Source organism: Coptis chinensis, chromosome 6 (assembly GCF_015680905.1).
Source record: "Coptis chinensis isolate HL-2020 chromosome 6, ASM1568090v1, whole genome shotgun sequence".
Lineage (NCBI taxonomy): Eukaryota > Viridiplantae > Streptophyta > Magnoliopsida > Ranunculales > Ranunculaceae > Coptis > Coptis chinensis.
The window spans coordinates 42,176,585-42,197,108 of NC_141461.1; the positions used below are offsets into that span (position 1 = coordinate 42,176,585).

A 20,524-nucleotide genomic window follows, 5' to 3' on the forward strand; every position below is an offset into this window, starting at 1 on the left:
TCAACATCTTAATGACTATCATTATCAACAAGTTGGGATCCAATGACCAACAACATATCAACCATAATAAAAACATTTCATTTCATTCATAAGCCCACATTACAATACACACTACAAATCTCATCCACACAACCTATGTAGAAAAAGTATTTACAAACTTATCATATAAACAAATTTTGCACAATAAGCACAAACAAATCAAATGTCTACTGTCAGACATAAAAGAGGTGATCGTCACCCTCCAATTTAAATACATTTAACAAACACGGATAAAATGCAAACCAATAAATCATTAACAACTTTATAAACCAACAATATAGTTAAACGTCCTCACTCATTTATTAACCCAAAGTTTAAACCTAAATGTGGTTAGGAGATATTTAGGATACCCAAGCTTGCTAGGACACTTGAACTTAAAGCTCTGATACCACTTTGTAATGCCCTAAATCCAAGACAATTATATACCTAGGATTCGTGACCTTTCTGGAAAAAAATTTCGGCAGAGTCTCCTCTGTATTTTCAACATTTCATAAATACAATAACCTGTCATGACCTAAAAATCACAATAATATATTTCACATTGGTTAACCCAACTACTTAACCATCTTGACCAATGCCAGAGAAATTAAGTAATCGGCTTACAAAAATGAGATCACTTTAACATTGAGACTTAGTACGCCAAAGTACTTGAATGTCTCGACTAATGCCAGATCATCCAAGCACCTCGTACCAAGTCATTATCGAAAACACAAGTTTAATAAATACATCCAAGTCCTATAACCATCAAAAAGTTTACGCCCTTAACAATAAGTACTTACTATAAAACTTTCTAAAAGAGAAAGATACTAAGGCATCTTGACAAGTGTCAGATCACTGGATTACCAAACTAATATCGACTAAACAACCTAAACAAATAAAGATATCTCTAATATACCAACCGGGTAAACACAAACACAACTAGAAATAATGACACTCATAGCAATAAATGTTTAAGTTATAATAAAACTTACTCTCAGTGCCATTTCCGCATCTGTCTATTTGTAACCAAATGACATACGTAAAACATTAAAATTGAATCGCTAAATTTTAGTTCATCTAAGCAAAATACGTAAGGATTCGATATTAAACATATCACACTACACTAAACACACTCTAACATATATGGTTACAAAATAAAATAACGATCGAACATTAGAAACAAAGAACTCTATGGGGTGGGTATCTACCTATGGAAGCGGCTGTGCCAGGTGGCTGCCTACATACCCTTTTAGGGATCAAGCCATACGTAGTTCTTCCTTTAGGCCCTGTTTGGTAGCCTGTATTGCCCAACCCATTCATGGGTTAGGGTGCACTATCCCGATTTTTATGTTTGGTTCCTATTTTTTGAGCCCAAGCCTGTAGACCTTAAGCTACTAGTTGGTTGGCCCAACCACAAAAGTATGAATAACGGTATCCATTGGAAAAGGTTGGATTTCAATCTACATCATACTAAATAAGAAAAGGACCGACAAATAAAAAAAAAAATGAGAAAACACAGCCGTACTCTCTTCTTCTTCACCACTTCAACAATTTATTCCCCATCTTCTCTCCACACCTTGTTTCTCTTACTTAAACAAAAAAGAAAAGTGCAATATCTCAAAGCAAAACCCACCGTTTTCATCACACAAAATCTCTATTTTCTCAAATTTGAACATCTCTCTACTCATATCATCTCTTGATTTCTCCAATTTTGAAGATACAAAATGAAACCCACTTGATTTTTGCGATTTCCAAATTGTTGCTACTAAAGAAGTTTATGTAATATTTCTTTGTAAATTTCTTTCAAGAAAATAGAAATATATATGTGGTTGTTTTGGTATATTAATTTGGGAGTTTGATTAACAATATGTTTTAAGATTACATTGTATTGGGTTTTCTATTTGAAGTTTTTCATGATTATTTTGTGTGTTTCTGGTGCAATAAGTTTTGAGGAAGAGTAGGCAAAAGAACCAAACAACTTGTGTTATTGATCATCTCTGGGACATGAACCACGAGAATTGGATACTCCAAATTTGGCTAAGTACCACCTAGTACAGCATAAGTTGTTACTGCCAAACAGAGCCTTAAGCATTTTCTCCCAGAATTCCCCCCATTCTTAGTACTCTCAAGTCTCAACTGTCCTCCTTCCCCAAAATCCTTGGTTATGCATTGGCATTCCACCCAAGGGCATTCTCTCATGCAATGTCCAGTTCCACCACTTAAATCATGTATTGGTGGATGAGCTTGATCCAACACCATATAGGTTTTCAGAAATAGCTTGATCCAGCCATTGCAAATCACTTGGACACTTGGACATGATTCATGTTGGCACTTTAGGTACTTCCTTCCAGGATTGGCTGTTGTATGTGAGATTCCGAGCATTCGCAACCCATCACAGTTAGGTTGTTTGCAAGAACTGTACACAAACTCACACTCAATAGCTGAGTGTCCAAGTTGCTCACAAATTTGACATTTAACCTGAGAAAGAAAAATACCATGGTAGGTCATTAATGGAATAACACAACACTAACTACACACTTGACATTTATAACGATTGAAATAACACCACCCCCCGCCCCCCCTGTCACCTTTTCAAATTATCCTCTTAAAAGCACGTTAAAGCCACAAACAAGTTTTAGATACAACATACCAGCCAAAAAAAGGTTTAGATACGACCCATTACTTTAATTTGCCAGAATGAGGTTGAAAAACTGATATGGTGATTTGAAGATTACGTCTTCTTCGTGGTACTTCTAATCTCACTGGATTCAACCAGTAATGGTTGTCACAGCTATTCGTCTCGCCTAACATGAGCAATAATGGTGGTCACAAGCAGGAGGCAGTTCAGATAGAACTAGCATTGCTGAAGAAGGACAAAGCCAGTATTTGTTGTGAATTTTTTTGCTCCAACGGTCTAATTTTCATATCTTAAAACGTCGATCTGATTCTTTCAGTTATAACCATTGAATTCAGAGAAGAGAAATGACGTTATGAAAAGTTGATTCACATTAGAATGAGGCTTACCTTCCATTTCACTAAATGCAATATGGCTTACAGATCCAAACTAAAAGTCACTCTACACTGTGTACCCTCAACGCTGTCCATAAAAAAATGCTTTGTAGAACCTCATAAGCATCATTCAAACATTGATCTAGAGGGAGAGGTCTAGTTTAGCGCATATGTAATTTTCCTTTTCAAAGAAGATGAAAATAGTAAACCATGATAAAATTACCAACTCCAAAAGTCTTGAATTCTTGATATGATGATGTTGATAAGCTATACCGTGATAATGGTGATAAGTGAAAATGAGGTGTGTTGGTTAGCATAATTTCTGAAAAGTTGCTTGCAACTTCCTCACAAGGAGAAAGAAAATGTTTAGCAAAAGCTGTTGTTGACGAAAAAGATGACAAATCTAACTGTAGGAGGACAACCTTGTGTATTAACTAGTAAAGCAAAAAAGTAATAAGAATTCAAATAAAACTTATCACTGAGGATTGTGCTCGGCACAATTTCCTTAAGACGAAAAACACCGCCGGTAACGTAGCTGCCAGCCTCAAGCGCACGCCTCCCAGGATACAACAGTGAAAGGGTAAGTCACCAGCAAATGACAACCCTTGGAACTCTTAGTACTCCAGACATAGTTTTTTTAGAAGAGAAATCAGATCTATTTTTCATGGTTTGAAAACGGGAAAACGTTTTGGTTTATAGAAATTTGAAGTCGCAACTGCGCAACTGAAGGCAAGGCAAGAATCACGCACGCACTATCCTAAGGCAAGAAAAGCGTGGTTTTTCTTGAAACAACTGTTTTTGAAACCAACAAAAAGAGATTTGCAAAAACGAGCCCAATACTCGCACCCACGCGAAGCCCAAATGGGTGGATTTGCACCCCCACCCCCCCTGCGCGCGTCGTACACTAAGGTTTTCTGGAGCTCCCACCTCCCGAGAGCCCCCAAACCAAGGTGGCCTTGTGTGCGCGCGAGCACCTCCTTATATTTCTCTACACTATCCCTCCATAAAGACACAAAGCAATATAAACTCAAGTGACTTAAGTTTAGTAACCAATGTAGGACTAAAGCCCCCACATTAGAGAGTAGTAGAGACATAAGGTCATGGGTTCAAACCCATGAGGACACAGTTTCATTCAAGAGTCCAACAATCCTCCACATGAATGAAATTATAAAAAAAAAAAAAAACAAGAATGCCTAGAGTATGAAGAAGTTATGAATGGGCTGAAGGTGTCATACAACTTGAACCTTCGCTTGGTGTTTGTCTGTCAGGATTACTAGTTGACCAGTGACCTTAGTCTTGAACTGTTCAACATATATGTAATCCAAGTCAACAGGTAACACACATAACTTCAAAAATCATCATAGAGTTCCCTCAGTTGTGCTCGTATAGCCATGAGCTTCCCAGGTTTCATGAGTGTTCTAGAGAACAAACCTATAAGTTCTCATAGGAAGCGGCTTTACTTCCTCACTCATATAGGTTTAATCCTTGTCACAGAAGAGTAAGTATCAAAGAAATCAAACCCTTCTCTCTGTTTATAGCCTTTTGCTACTAATCTCGCTTTATATTTATCAATAGATCCATCTGCCTTAAGTTTCTTTCTAAATAACCATTTATTTCCAATAGTTTTACAACCAGGGGGCAACTCAACTAGCTCCCAAGTGTTATTGGTTATAATGGACTCATATTCACTTAGAATGGCCTCCCTCCAAAATATAGCATCAGAAGATGACATGGCCTCTGAATAGGTTTGAGGATCATCCTCTACCAAGAAAGTAAGGAAATCAGGTCCAAAAGAGGTGTTAGTCCTAGGTCTCTTGCTCCTCCTGAGTTCAATTTCATCTTCAGCAGAAGAATCTTCTCGAACTCTAGGAGCAAGTCTTAAAGAACTCGGAGTCCCTCCAGATCTCTCAATAAATGGAAATTTATCCTAAAAAAAGACAGCATCCCTAGACTCAATAATGGTATTATCATCAACAAATTTATTTTTAGATTTGAAAACTAAAAACCTGTAGGCGCTTCTATTCTGTGCATACCCAATAAAGACACAATCTACAGTTTTAAGGCCAAGTTTAGTCCTCTTGGGTGTTGGTATAGACACCTTAGCCAAACACCCCCACACTTTAAAATATTTATAAGACGGTGTCCTATTTTTCCACATCTCATATGGAGTTTTATCTGTTTCTTTAAAAGGTATCTTATTCAGAATATAACAGGCCGTTGGCAAAGCCTCCCCCCATAGGTTCATAGAAGCTCTAGAGCTATTGATCATATCTTTGAGAGTCCTATTTTTCCTCTCTACTATCCCATTTGATTGGGGAGCATAAGGGGCAGTGGTCTCATGTACAATACCATTATCTTCACAAAATTTATTGAAAGGACCAGAATATTCACCTCCTATATCGGACCTAACTATTTTTATTTTCTTGTCTGACTGGTTCTCAACTTCAGTTTTAAAGGAAATAAATCTAGCTAAGCTATCATCCTTACTTTTAAGAAGATAAACATGGCAGAAACTTGAAGCATCATCAATGAATGTAACAAAATATTTATTACCTCTTCTAGTCATGTAACCTTTAAAATCACATAAGTCAGTGTGAATCAATGCCAACAACTCAGTGTCTCTTTCTACCTTTTTAAAAGGTTTCCTAGCATATTTAGATTCTACACATACTTCACATCTCTTGTTTTCAGAAATAGTATTCTTTGATATGTTGTCTAGATGCATCAGTTTTTTAATCGAAACATTATTAACGTGTCCAAGTCTACTATGCCACAGATCAAAGGACTCAACCATATAAGAAGATGGAAGAAGATGCTTTATTAAATTCAAAATCAGTTACATTGAGCTTAAACAAGCCTTCATCTAAATAACCTTTACCCACAAAAGTTCCCCCCTTAGTCAGAACAAATTTGTCTGACTCAAAGACAAGTTTGAACCCCTTCTTACTTAAAAGGGAACCAGAAACCAGATTTTCCTAATATCAAGAACATAAAAAACATCCTTCAAATTAAGAACATTTCTAGAAGTGAACTTCAAATTAACAGTCCCTTTTCCTTCAACTTTAGAAGCAGATGAGTTACCCATGAACAGACTTTCTCCTTCTCCCAAAGGAGTGAAGGACGCAAATGCACTTTTAGTGCCACAGATGTGTTTGGTAGCCCCAAAGGTTCACCCACCAAATATCATGTTACTCACCAAGTTAACCTCAGTAACCATAGCAGAAAAGTTACCATCCTGAACTACATTTGCTTGTGCCTTATCTTTCTTCCCATCATTTGGACCTTTTTTGAATTTACAGTCCGGGGCTATATGACCTCGTGATCCGCACACATAGCAATGAATTTCATAATTGTAAGTTTTCTTTTTAAAGTGAGGTTGGGACTGTTTATTCTTGTTCACATATGGTTTCTTTTTGGCTTGGAATTTAGATGATTTAGACTTAGAAGAGCTAGCAGCGTTACTTTCAACCAAGTTAGCCTTAGCCTTCATTTCTGAAGTCTCCACATTGAGTTCAGCCTTCCTGTTATCCTCCTCGATGACGAAGGTTGACGATCAGATCTTCTAAGGCCGTTTCTTTCCTCTTATGTTTAAGACTGTTTTTGTACTCCTTCCACGAAGAAGGGAGTTTCTCAATGATAGCAGTAACCTGGAAACCTTTATAGATTTTATACCCTTCCTGCAAAATCTCATGAACAATGATTTGCAGCTCCTCCACTTGAGAAACAACAGATTTCCCATCTTCCATTTTGAAGTCCATAAACTTTCCTACAAGAAATTTTTTCGAACCTGCATCTTCAGTAGCATATTTTTTATCAAGCAAATTCCATAACTCTATAGCAGTCGGACACACAGCATAGACATCATATAATTCAAGAGAAAGACAGTCAAGTATGTAATTTTGACATAAATAATCCTTATTTTCCCATCTTTCCACACCACCAGAACGACCAGGTTCTTCTTCATCGTCATTTGAAATGGGTTTCTCAATCGAAATCCATTCAACCAGTTTCAGAGTAGTCAGATAAAAGCACATTTTCATTTGCCATCGCTTGAAATTTCTGCCATCAAAAATCTCAGGTTTGACAGACTTACCACTGGGTTTCTCCATTTCAGCAGTATAAAGAACAAACGAGCACAAATACAATACTAGATAATAGTTTTTTTGTCTTACGATTGTATTAACTAGTAAAGCAAAAAAGTAATAAGAATTCAAATAAAACTTATCACTGAGGATTGTGCTCGGCACAATTTCCTTAAGACTAAAAACGCCGCCGGTAACGTAGCTGCCAAGCCTCAAGCGCACGCCTCCCAGGATACAACAATGGAAGGGTAAGTCACCATCAAATGACAACCCTTGGAACTCTTAGTACTCCAGACATGGTTTTTTGAGAAGAGAAATCAGATCTATTTTTCATGCTTTGAAAACGGAAAAACGTTTTGGTTTATAGAAACTTGAAGTTGCAACTGCGCAACTGAAGGCAAGGCAAGAATCACGCACGCATTATCCTAGGGCAAGAAAAGCGTGAAACCAACAAAAAGAGATTTGCAAAAACAAGCCCACTCGCACCCCAAATGGGTGGATTTGCACCCCCCACCCTGCGCACGACGTGTGTGGGCACACGCGCACTAAGGTTTTCTGGAGCTCCCACCTCCCGAGAGCCCCCAAACCAAGGTGGCCTTGTGTGCACGCGAGCACCTCCTTATATCTCTCTACACTATCCCTCCATAAGGGCACAAAGCAATATAAACTCAAGTGACTTAAGTTTAGTAACCAATGTGGGACTAAAGCCCCCCACATTAGAGAGTAGTAGAGACGTAAGGTCATGGGTTCAAACCCATGAGGACACAGTTTCATTCAAGAGTCCAACACCTTGAACTATCACAAATGGTGACAACCGTCTAGATCGATTTACAGAGTTGTTATATGCAATCTCAATATGTCTAACATCCCTAGTTTTAAAGTTATCACCTGCTAAACAACGAAATAAATCGCCGAGACTATAACTAACAACCTCTGTGTGGCTATTATTTGTTTGTGGGTGAAAAGCAACAAATAAATTTTAAGATATAAAACTTTCATTTGTTGTTGGTTCAGATTTGATTGAAGCACAGGTACACCAAGGCAATGGATATAGACAATAAAGATAATTTCTCCTCTTCCTCCCCATACCTTGACAACCACTTCTCCATATTTATTAATGGGCGAAAGATGTTTACATTCTAACACTCCTTCAAATGGAAAGTCTATCCCACTTGACAAGGTGCATTTTTCTCTTCTCTCCCACACTCCCCCAAATGAAACCCCTAAACAACTTCTCAAGTTTTTTTACCACTCACATAGGAATTGAAAACAAAGAGATGGAATAATTAGGAAAGTCACTCAAAGTGGATTTGACCAAAGTACATATTCTACCCATATAAAGGCACTTAGGTTTCCTCCCTGTAAGCCTTGAAGCGACCTTCTCAATCACCTTCCTCCAAATTGCTTCAGACCTACTTTTACCTCCCAAAGGCATTCCCAAGGAGATCTTCCCTATTTGCAGCCTTAAACCCATTAAGAAGACCCTCATCCACCAAGCAATTAATCATCCGACTAAAAATTTCAGTACCCATAATGAACAAGAAAGGTGAAAGAGGATCTCCTTGTCTTAATCTTCTTGAGCTACGAAGAAACCATGTGGGACACCATTGATAAGAGCCATCGAGATGCAAACCCTAACCCATTTTCTCCATACTACTCCAAAACCCATCTTCTCCATCACGAAATCAAGGAAACTTCAATAAACATAATATAACTTCGTGAAGACCACTTCAGTAAACATCATATAACTTCGTGAAGACCGCTTTGAATAACATGCCTCCACCACCCATTTTCCTCTGTGCGTCCACTAGCTCATTTGCAATTAAGCAACAATCAAGACTTTGCCTTTTCCTCACAATAGCATTTTGAAAATTGGATATAATGCCTCCCATTACGCCTTTCAATCTCAAAGCTAGCACTTTAGTAATAATATTATAAATAGACCCAAGGAGACTAATAGGTCTATAATCCTTGAGATCTTCGGCGCCTTCCTTTTGGGGATTAAAGTGACAAAAGCTGTATTAACCCGCCAATCAAGAAAGCCTTGGTCAAATAATTCCTCCAATACTCTTATTACCTCAACTCTAACAAAAATGACAACATCTTTTGAAAAGAAGAAATAGGAAAACTGTTTGGTCCCAGCGCCTTGTCACCCTTGTTATATCCACCGCCTCCTGCACCTTTTCTTCAAGTATAGGAGCTTCCACTCTTCACTTGAAACTCTATCAAAGTGTACCCCATCCACTATTGGTCTCCATCTATTTGGTTCGTGGTACAATTTTTTATAATAGTCCACAACATGACAAGCAATGGTCGTACCATCCTCCACAACTCAAAAAGAAGATTAGATAAATAGTGTATTCTCCCCTTTTTTCCTTGGCCATGTCGTGAAAATATTTAGTATTTTTCTCTCCTTCCTTCACATCCTCCACCCTTAACTTTTGCCTCCAACAAGTCTCCTCCATAAGAAAATGTGATGCATATAATATTCTAAACTTTTATTCATATTGGTCTATACATTAAGTGATTGTTAGAAGCATGTTTGATTGCTATTTTTATGTTTTTAGGCGTAGGCTACTTTTAGGTTGAATTTTAACTCCGAAAATTAGGTGTTTTAGTTTCCTAATCGAATTAGAAGTCTAACTTCATAATTCAATTGTTGTTGGAGTCTATAAATAGAGTTGTACACCGTTGGCCAATTATTCAAAGTTGAAAATTGATAAAGTTTAGAGAGTTTAGAAAAAGGTTTTCTCAGTTAAATTCTTTGTGTTAATTTCTTTGTGTTCTTCTTGAGGAATAAGATTGTCAAACCCATACTTTGGAATTTGGTTTCAAAGTCATATCTTGATCATATGTGACAATCAAGAAGACTATCAAGCTCTTTCTTAAGATAAATTTTTCTCAACCTCCTCACTAGATAATGGATTCACCTTAAGGACCAATCTCGGCCAACTCTTCCAACGTCACTCTTATTTTTATGTCCACCTTTCAAAGATCTCCTTGTTCCACACCTTAAATTTTTCTTTAAGGCTATTCATTTTTTTCCATAGCATGAAACCCGCATTTTGAATGAAATTGAAAAATATCCCACTAATCCTCAATCAAAGGAAGAAAACTATCATCTCTTAACCACATCATTTCAAATTTGAAAGGCAAATTCCACGAATTTTTAACATAGTCAATAAAATTAGGACCCTCAAACCACATCAACTCGAACTTCAAGGGGATTAGTGTTCTAGCGTCATATCCACTCTCCAAAACAATCAATGTGACTAGCAAGGCATCGGGTTAACTATAACACATGAAAAAGTTGGTTTTACCATTTCATCAAGTTCAGCATTAAAATGTTGTAAAATGGGAAATATAATCAATATGTGGGAGCCTGGGAGCACATAAGGTTTATGTTCAATCCCACCATTTTTATCACTAGAAAATTGTTAGCCTTAGCTTCTTCCCAACAAAGTTTAATCTACTTATTTAGTAAAACTACATATAAAATCTGCCAAGTTCTAGCCCCCAAAAGTATAAGAGCTTAAAAAGGAACCAAAACCACAACAATAACATCAAGATGCATGTCTATAGTAGTTTTCATTAACAAACTTATTATTGAATAACCCCACCCACCTGTTGTAATTAGTGCATCTTTCGGTTATATTATTTATGCATCTGGAAGATAAGTGAAGCATTGGAAGCTTTTACAATAACTTGATATTTAGGGGTCATCATTACGTATCCACTAAAAACTTCGAGTTAATACACTTAGGTGTTATGTTGGTTGAGTTTACTTTATATTTCTGCTCTAGGTAAGTGAAACCAATGTGTATAGCAAAAGATGATAAAATGATAAAGAAATCACCATGTTCATCTCCTCTGAAGTGGTCAGCTTTAATGACGGCGTCTCCTCTAGGGCGTACTTTAAAAATCTGTTAACAATTACCACCTATCAAAAGTGCATAGTGTGCATGTTGTTGGTTGAGTTTATTTTTTATCTAAATAACATGGACACTTCATATCATTGTAAAAATCAGTGTCAGACACACAAACACTCTTGTTGAACACGACACATTGTGCAAACGGTTTCAAACTAGAATTTTTTATACCCAAAAAGACGAAGAAAATGATCTATTAATACAGTTACAACCCTATGATATGTCACTTTCATAGTTATTTATTTGTAAGGAGGCACTTTGTAAGGTCTTGAGCCCAAAAATTAGTTGTATAACTAAAGAACAATAATAGTTTTGTTTTGAATAGTTGTGTCCCGGTATCTATTTCATATAGGTTGTCGTGTCAAACACTCCGCGTCCGTGTCGGATACCAACACGCGTATCCGTGTCAATGTGACTTAGCTTTATAATTTCCACTCAAGATAATTAAAACCCAATGTTTATTGAAAAAATGATAACATGATAAAGAAATCACCATTTGCATCTCCTTTGAAGTGGTCATCTTTACTGACGGCATCTCCACTGGGGTGTACTTCAGCAATCTGCTCACATCGACCAGGCCACCTATCAAAAGACGCATAGCGTGCATATAAGACAAAATGATTTGTGAAGATACATCATTTCTATTTCATAAATGAAGTATAAGACGAATAAGATATGTTACAAAAAGATTTAAGAGTAAGAAAAGTTTCAAAATCTGAGATTCATTGCAATCAACAAGACAAATATATATATGTTCTTATATATATATATATATATATATATATATATATATATATATATATATATATATATATATATATATATATATATATATATATATATACGTTTGTCTAGGGTGCCACTCTTAGAGTGCCACCCTTATCTCACTCTCCTCTTGAGCCGTCGGATCCACCTCAAGATCTCATGATCTAACACTTCAAATTCTAACCAATCAAGTGGGGGTAAAAACGTCTTTTCTTTCTCATCTTCTCAAAAAAAGAAAAAAAAACAGATCTACCAAAAAAAGAGAGGGATCGACTAATCTGAGGGATCTACAAAAACAACCAACCTGACTTTGCTTTTGGAGTGTCGTTACATCTCATTTTCTCAAAAACAAAAGAAAAAAAACCAGATCTACAAATATAAATCAGTTCCTTAAGCTTTCCACCCCGGAATTGTTATTAAGGTTTGGTCGTGGATTTGTTTAGTACCGGTTATTAATCTTTGGTGTTGTGGTGGTATTCAAGCAAGCAAGAATACATATATTGCTTTGTCAGATTTGATTTCCATCTCGTGCGACTCTTCTTTTGCTGCATGCCTTCACTGGGTATGTGAACTTACTGGTCTAATTCACCACATCTAATTTAAGAAATGTTTTCCGTTTATGTTGTTAGGTTCTAAAAAGGTTATTTTTTGTTGCAGCGGTATATTTGGTGGCTCAGTATGCTCGCGTTGAAATCAAAAGGATAGAAGCGGTACTGATACTTCCTTTTTCTGATAGCATTTCATATATCTTTAACTTATATTAAACTGAACCTTATTCGTAATAAAATTAAACCCGGTAATATTCTTTTTGTTTTAAGAATGAAAATTTGCTTATGAAGTGGATGTGATTTAACTTGCATCTATGTCATATGACTAGAAGCAACAACTAATAACCGATAGAAATATTGGATTCGAGCATTTTGCTTCTTCGATTATTTGGAAGATCCAAATGCAATATGACTAGAAGCAACAACTAACCTATCCAATATCCTTGAATACTTTCAACACCACCCCTATTTGTATTAGCTTTAGAGTCGTTTTAACTTCAAATCGCGTCTTAGCGGTTCAAGGAGCTAAATGTGTTTAATTAGGTGTTGGTGCAAGTCCGTTCAAGGAGCTAAATGTGTTTAATTAGGTGTTAGCATATTTGATGAACTCTGTCGAGTTCGGTGAATTGTCGAGTTTTGAACTCTATCGAGTTCGGTGAATTCGTCGAGTTCTAAATTCTGTCGAGTTTCGGTGAATTCAATCGAGTTTTGAATTCTCTGTCGAGTTCTTTTTGAACTCTGTCGAGTTTTGAATTCTCGTCGAGTTTTGAATTCGTCGAGTTCGGTGAACTCGGTCAAAGTTTTGAATTTCGTCGAGTTTTGAGCTCGAGTTCTAAATTCTGTCGAGTTCTGAACTCTGTCGAGAGTTTAAAATTCGTCGAGTTTTTTGATTTCGTCGGAGTTTTGAACTCTGTCGAAGTTCGGTGAATTTGTCGAGTTTTAAATTCTTTGAGTTCTAAATTCTGTCGAAGTTCGTGAATTTCGCGAAGTTTTGAATTGCCGAGTTTTGAACTCGTCGAGTTCGTGAATTCTCGTCGAGTTCTAAATTATTCGCCGAAGTTCGAATGAATTTCGTTCTAAATTTAAATTCGCCGAAGTTCGTGAATTTCGTCGAGTTTTGAATTCTCGTCGAGTTTTGAACTTTGTCGAGTTCTGAACTCTGTCGAGTTTGGTGAACTTCGTCGAGTTTTGAATTCTGTCGAGTTTTGAACTCGCCGAGTTCTAAATTCTGCCGAGTTCGGTGAACTCTGTCGAGTTTTGAATTGTCGAGTTTTTGAACTCTCGTCGAGTTCTAAATTCTGTCGAGAAGTTCGGTGAACTCGTCGAGTTTTGAATTGTCGTCGAGTTTTGAACTCTCCGGAGAGTTCGATTGAATTTCTGTCGAGTTTTGAACTCTGTCGAGTTCTAAATTCCGAGTTCGGTGAATTGTCGAGAGTTTTGAACTCTGTCGAGTTCTAAATTTCTGTGAAGTTCGGTGAACTAAAAACTTAAGTTCGGTGAAGTAGCATATTTGGTTAACTCGTCCGAGTTTTGAAACTCTGTCGAGTTTCGATGTTTAAGTTATTTACACCGTTTATGTACATTGGGATTTTTGACTGTTTAAGTTATTTATATTTTTAATTTTTTCGATTTATAGAAATGGAAACAGAGACATCAATGTTATGTTTATCCAAGTTCAAAATAAATAAATCATTAAATCAAACAATGAACTTATGAACTTATTGTCTCTCCTGTTGATATCACTAGATTTTTATTTGAGGCCATATCGACCGAGTAATTTGCTTTTGCTTGATTCAAAATAAATATATAGCTCGCTTTTTGAGTAACTGTTCTATCTTTCTATCTTTTTTTTTTATATATATAATGTTATGTTTGATTCAATTCTTTTGAATTCTAGACACCCATTTTGTACTTTCCCTCGTTGATATCACCCATTCTCGTTGATATCACCCATTCTTAAAATGAAGTTAAGAATGCATGAAAACCAAAAATAAAGCTGAACCTAGCTAGTGGTCATCCATCTAACACAAGTTTCACAAGATTTCGAAAGTATAACAAAATTTATATTTTCAAGTATAGCGATATATATATAGATACGTTCCGTAAGATCCACATCAAATGATATCGAAGTTTTGCATTCACCAAACTCGGAAGGATAAATCAGTTGATAATCGAGAAGTGAAGTTAGACAAGCTCTTTGTGACACCATTTAGAATGGTGTAATAGGAAGTAAATACAAGCACAAACTAAGAGAAAACAAAGAACTCACGCCTATGGAAATCCACCAAAGGGATAAGAGTTGTGTTACTAGAACTCACCACTCTATGGAATCCACCAAAGAGATAAGAGTTGTTTCACCAAGAAGAACCACTTCTTCTCAATAAAAGTCCTATATCTTCATTCAAATACTGCTCTACTTCCATTACAAGTCTTAGAGAATTTATAGCTAAATACAAACTTCGGATGCGAAGAGACAAGCATTAAAACTATTCCTGATTTTCTTCTAAGTTCAAAGTCAAACTTGAATCTGAACAGGACGTTTCTCCATACATAACACACACCACTAGAAAGCTCATGAAGTCTAGTTTCCAACCAAATTTACGGTTCGCAAAACAAAGGTTTCTAGAGAAAGTTATGATCATTTTGTCGTATGTTGTCAAACTGAACTGCCAATCCAAATTAGACTTATTTGGGCTATATCTTGGACTTTCGATTGAATGTTTCGTCATCACTTTGGCTTATCGTGAGGAGTCAATCCTGCTACTTGGGCGTACTTCCTTCTCAGGAACGGTGAATAAAGCTAGGTACTACGAGTACAACAAACCCTTATGTGAACTAATGACCAATTCATTGTCCTGAATCAAGCCAAAGCGTCTGTGCTTTATATACAACCAATATACTTAGATGCTTATTGTGTTTCAGTTAACCGATCGGCACCAATACATAGTAAATCGAACACTTCAACGCCGATAAACTCTCAAAGGTAACTAATCAGAAGTTACTACTCTTCAAATTCTCATCAGATTACTAGTTTATGGTACCGATCTCAGTCAACTAAATTAAATCTTTAAGTTGTACAAAGTCACAAACCTTATTCCGAAATATTTCTCAAAAAGCTAACCGAATCCAAAGTCTAAATCTTCCAACAAAGATGCGATCAAGAGAAATGTAGAAACGATACCAAATTCAACATAGAGTTCATACAGATCGATCAAAGGTGAAAAGATGACAAGACACCACTTGAGCACTAATTCGACATCACATATATTATTTATTTGGGATATTTTCAGTAATGTAGGGTAGCATTCTAGCAAAGCGCACTGACAGTTATAGGTCGGCATTCATGGCGAGGAAGGATATCATGGAACAAAGATCCTTTTCACACACCAAATGTAAACACTCATTCTTTTATGTTAGTACATTATTAGTAAAGAAAACGTTTGTTAAGCAAAGTAGATTTAGGTAACTCACACATAGAGAAACAAGAGAAAATCCAATAGCAGATCCAACTAAGCAAACACCCCAAAAATCTTATCCACACAATACAATCTTGATACATAATATCCCACTATTTAGCAACAAAGTGCAGAAAATTGAGTTTTCCAAAGTCAGAAGCTAAATACACTAATTAATAGAAGAGTTATTCAGTTTCCTTTTTCTCTTTTGTGTGTGTATGTGTATCACTAGATTTTTATTTGAGGCCATATCGACTGGAGTACTGCTTGCTTGATTCAAAATAAATATATAGCTCTGTTTCAGGTAACTGTTATATCTTTCTATCTTTTTTTTTTTATATATATAATGTTATGTTTGATTCAATTTAGTTTTTGAGTTAGAGACTTAAGATCGAGTATCGACAGTTGTTCCCCTTTGATTAGGGGTGGTCATCGAGTCGAGCGAGCCGAGTATTGGCATGCTCAGATTCGGCTCGTGAGTTTTCGAGTCGAGTTCGAGCCGAGGTCAAACTCAATGTCGAGCTCCACTTTGTGCTCAAACTCGACTCGATTTGAATTATAATTAGCTCGAGCTCGAGCTCAACTCATTTTACAAAACGAGCTCGAGTGAAGCTCGACTGCTCGAGCTCGAGACTCGTAGGTCATGAGCTTGCATCTAGAAATAGTGGCATATATACTCAAAATTGTTGAATAAACCCCATTTTTGTATGATTTAAGTACAAAAATTCCTAAAAATGTAACCAAGGTCTGATTCTAAGTCACATTAGAACCGGTGCTTACACCGGCGGTTTGTCGCTTGCCTTAAAAGTTACTTAACTACAAGTAAAGAGAGAGTCCCCTGATGAACTTGATTAGGATTATATTCGCTTTTAGCTAGGTCTTGCGGACATACCAAAGATGCGGGATGAAAACAAAAGAGGGAAAGAGCTGCTTTACGGGTTGAAGCGCCAAGCCTTAGTAAAACAAGATATGTGATTTGATCTCAACCTCGATCTCTATAGTTACTCATCACACTACAAAAGACCAATCTCTTGTTACTAATATTCGTAATCCGGGGACCACATCATTTATGTACGCTCTCGCCAAGAAGGGGTACTACCTTCACAACATCCCTCAAGCGAGGGTAGGTGGTAGTTTGGCTTAGCTTTTACCCCCAACCCGCACCAACTTATATCTAATTTAGGCAGGGGCGGGGTAGGTGCAGAAAGTCGTCTTTCGGGACATACTTTGTTGAAGACATCTCTATACCCATTCAGGAGTGAAGGGCCTAGTAGGCTCCTCCTTGGAGAGATAAGTACTGATTGAGATAGGGCGCAGGTCCTTGTAGAATTGGTTGGGCGCAGGTCCTCGTAGCTAGGCGCATGAAGGATCGAATCTCTTCTTGTTGACAGACTTCTTCCCTGCTTCCTCACCCTAGGAGAGAGCAAGATCTTCCTCCTATAGGTAGGTTTATAGGAAGCTAGGATAGATTCTAACCTATTAGATGTAGCCATCTGGTTCTTCCTGTAATCCAAGATTGCAGCTATCGAAGAGCGTAAGAAAGGAAAAGAAGTAAGAAAGGGTATGCAAGCAATTTTATATAATGCATTTTGCAATTTTTTATGGATCCAATAAGTGTGCTACTATTACGTCCATTCTGATTTTGTGGTTAGACCTTGTTAAGTTAGGATTCATACTGTGTTTATAAAAAAATTGATGTTTCAAATAATTTAGCAATTTTGATGTTCTACTGAATTGTAGATCTAGTGGTCATATCTTTGTTTCAAGCTAGCTTTGATGGGTTTTTTTGTCCTATTTTTTATATCTCTCCCCAATGTGTTTCCATTCAGAATTTTGTTGTCCACTCCCATTGCTATCAATGTGTGTCTGAACTTAAATGACATTACCAAATTCAGTTTACCCATGTATATAGAGAGACTAGCAGAGTTGCTTTAGCTAGTCTTGTGCTCAATATGTAATGGAGGACAAAGAAGGCAAGATATATGTTAGATTTTAATGATGGTCATGGTCCTGCATAACCCTAAAATAAGTTTAAAAAAAAAAAAAATTGCAAAGCTGAGGGGTTTTAATCTGTGGGTGATTTGAAAAATTCGAAGTTTTGTAGTAAGTTAAATTTATGCAAAGGATGTGGGAGGATGGGTTTTGACACACTTGAACAACTACAAAACTATATAGAGAGACTATAGGGAAGGAGAATCTCTCTATCTTCCCTATAGTCTGTGTAGTTTGTAGCTTCATTTCCTTCCTGCATCTATTCTAGAAGGAGATGCAACCTATCTTCCTATGGATTTTCGCTTCTTCTTTCCTCCTTAGTTATATTGCCCAGAAGCTCTCTAAGGTGGTTATTCCTTCTTAAATGGATGTTCCTAGTGAGTTGTAGTACTTAGATTAACTTCCTTGAGTTTGCTGTAGTTTCTCTTTTTAAGTTTATAACAGATAAGGAAAGACAAGAATGTATTAGATTGGGCTTTCCCTTTTGGGAAGTAGGATGTAGCCTCACTTCCGTAACTAGCTTGCGTTCTCTAAGGAGTGAAGCGAGGTCCCCCTCTATCTAGAGGGAGGAGCGTAACGTCTAAGAGTATGATCTACTTTTTCTTTTGATAGCTCGATAGTGAAACCTGAGGCAAGTAGCTAACTGCGAGTGCTTTCAGATTCAAATAGCCCTGGTTTCTCATTCAGTAGTATCATAAGGGTGTCACTATAAGGCGGCGAGGCCAGTTGTTCGTGTTGGAGAGAGCGCTCGACCGTCGCCATGCTTCTTAGACTGAGTCAACGCGCCTATTTACTGTGCGCCTATGTTATCTAGGAATCTGAGATTCCGCTTTAACATTTATCACTTTAAACTTATGAGTCGGGTAGACAAATGTTCCATCCATCCGGATTTTGTACGGCAATGACCAAGTATAGTCCCATTCAATTAAGAGGAATGACGATGTTGGCCGGACCCTATTTCTTATCTTGTCTTGGAAGGTCATTTGCTTCACGCAGATGGAAGTTGCCAAGAGTTACGCTCACCATGGCGGAGTGATCCTCTTCCTATTGATCAAAAGCGCCACGCTGGTTTAGAATTCTATTCTAAGGGCACCCCCAAAGATCTCAAGTGATTAGGCAGGCTTTCAAAGAAATAACTGAACTTCGCCGCAGCTTTTCAAAGTTGGTTTATTGATGCTTGATGACATACCTTGATTGCTAGCAGCGATATTCCACAAAGCTTTAAAGGCTTTGAAAAGTCCCACCCCTTAATAAAAGCTTATGGCCTAAGAAATTCTTTTAAGTTTAGATGTTGTAAAATTTCAACTCACACGCCGCATACAAACTAAAAGGTTACCCGACTTGCTAGTTTTCCGAATCACGATGTCTTATATTGTCTTTCTCTTATGCGCTACGTCGACTATTTTCATTTTACAAATGTGCTTCTTTTTTCGATGTTCATTATCTCCATGGCGGCTTTAAAGTTTTACATGAGTCGTTCTCGCAAAGTTTTCCTAGTCGATTTCGTGATGCTTGAATTAGATTGGGTTTTTTGTTAGTGTGTGGAGGGGGATTTAATAGAGGAGTATAGTTTGCCTAGATACATGCACACCTTAGATATAGATTGGCATGCACACCGCCTTTATTTCGTTCTTTTGTTTTTCACGTTGGTATTGCAACAATTTGAATTAGTTGAATGTCTTATTTTTAACTCCTATTTATTTTGTAGCAATGCCTCGAACAAAGAATCTGAATGTGAAGAATGCAAAGAAAAGTGTTTTCATGGGTGCTAAGAAGTTGTTAGGTAGGGGGAGTAGTAGTTCGGTCGCGATGAGGAGCCCGAAAAAAGAGAGGAAGGAGAACAACCACTTCGCATCAGTTAAGTAGAGGGGATCGGAAAGCGGATGATCCCAAAGAATGTTGTAAGTGGTGTAGAGTTAGGAAATCAAAAGAGAAGAAAGGGGAGAGATGATGATGTGAGATGTAGATGTAGATGTAGATTTAGATGTAGATGTAGATGTAGATGACCATGACCATGACGAAATATGGATCGTGGGAAGAGTGTAGTTCTAAGTCATGCTGATAGTGAAGAAGAGGGTGTTGATGATGCAGAAGAGGAGACTGACGAGGAGGAAGAGGACGCGGAGGACGCGGAGGAGGAGGAGGATGACGAGGAAGTCCATGTACCTGTACCTCCAGTGAATATTGTGAGAAAGTCTAACAATGACTTGGAGTTCAAGAGAGGTGTTTATGGAGGTGGCCCTTGTGTGTCACATCTATTGTATGACTATGCAAAGGCACGCGGCTCGCGATGTTTGGGAGAGGGTAATATTATCATATAGTGTCTATTAGTATTTAAATTTTGTATTACTTAAACTTGTGCATACATTAATACTAAGTTTTTGTTGTTTTTTAGGGCGAGGGTGTTGAAGTGCCATGGGCACCTCAACAAGTTGGTACAATGGGATATTAGAGGAGAGTGTTCATCTTGTTCTACTTTTCACGTGGAGCTTCAAAGGACCGGCTTATGTGCTCGGGTCTTAGGTGTATATGAGGCATCGATCCCGTGTTGGTCTCTGCGTTTGTGGAGAGGTGGCATCCGTGAGACCAACACGTTTCATATGTCGTGGGCGAGATGACAATCACGTTGACGATGTTTCCCAACTCTTAGGAGTTCCGATCAGGCAAAGCGGTGGATCGGGGACACCGATTTGACCTTGAACAGAACAAAAAGACTCTCCACAAAA

The 20,524-nt window shown here is 37.4% G+C and overlaps 1 protein-coding gene and 2 long non-coding RNA genes across 6 annotated transcripts in view; 2 read left to right on the top strand and 1 right to left on the bottom strand.

Annotated features, from left to right (window-relative positions):
• The window catches only part of LOC147493032 (uncharacterized), a 70,878-nt gene extending 68,632 nt beyond the window's left edge, over positions 1-2,246 (top strand). Inside the window, exon 3 of the long non-coding RNA XR_015200221.1 lies at positions 2,108-2,246. This is a non-coding gene — a long non-coding RNA (uncharacterized LOC147493032). The remainder of the gene's footprint in view (positions 1-2,107) is intronic.
• Positions 2,247-2,357: 111 nt separating this feature from the next.
• LOC147493035 (uncharacterized) overlaps positions 2,358-20,524 on the bottom strand; it is a 29,566-nt gene continuing 11,399 nt past the window's right edge. Inside the window, exons 2-5 of one of the 4 annotated variants that reach the window (XR_015200218.1) lie at positions 11,532-11,620; positions 10,966-11,032; positions 6,490-6,793; positions 2,359-2,496 (exon numbers count right to left, since the gene is read on the bottom strand). Coding sequence is in view for 1 of the 4 variants with exons in the window: in XM_086569292.1 (XP_086425418.1) it covers positions 6,552-6,793; positions 11,532-11,620 (331 nt within the window). In the remaining 3 variants the exon portion in view is untranslated. Of the gene's footprint in view, positions 2,497-6,489; positions 6,794-10,965; positions 11,033-11,531; positions 11,621-20,524 lie in introns of all 4 variants that reach the window. The other 3 variants (XM_086569292.1, XR_015200220.1, XR_015200219.1) reach the window with 3 other exon arrangements.
• LOC147493036 (uncharacterized) lies at positions 12,180-19,602 on the top strand. The gene is made up of 4 exons (XR_015197845.1): positions 12,180-12,365; positions 12,461-12,513; positions 16,039-16,110; positions 19,507-19,602. It is a non-coding gene; the product is annotated as an uncharacterized LOC147493036 (long non-coding RNA).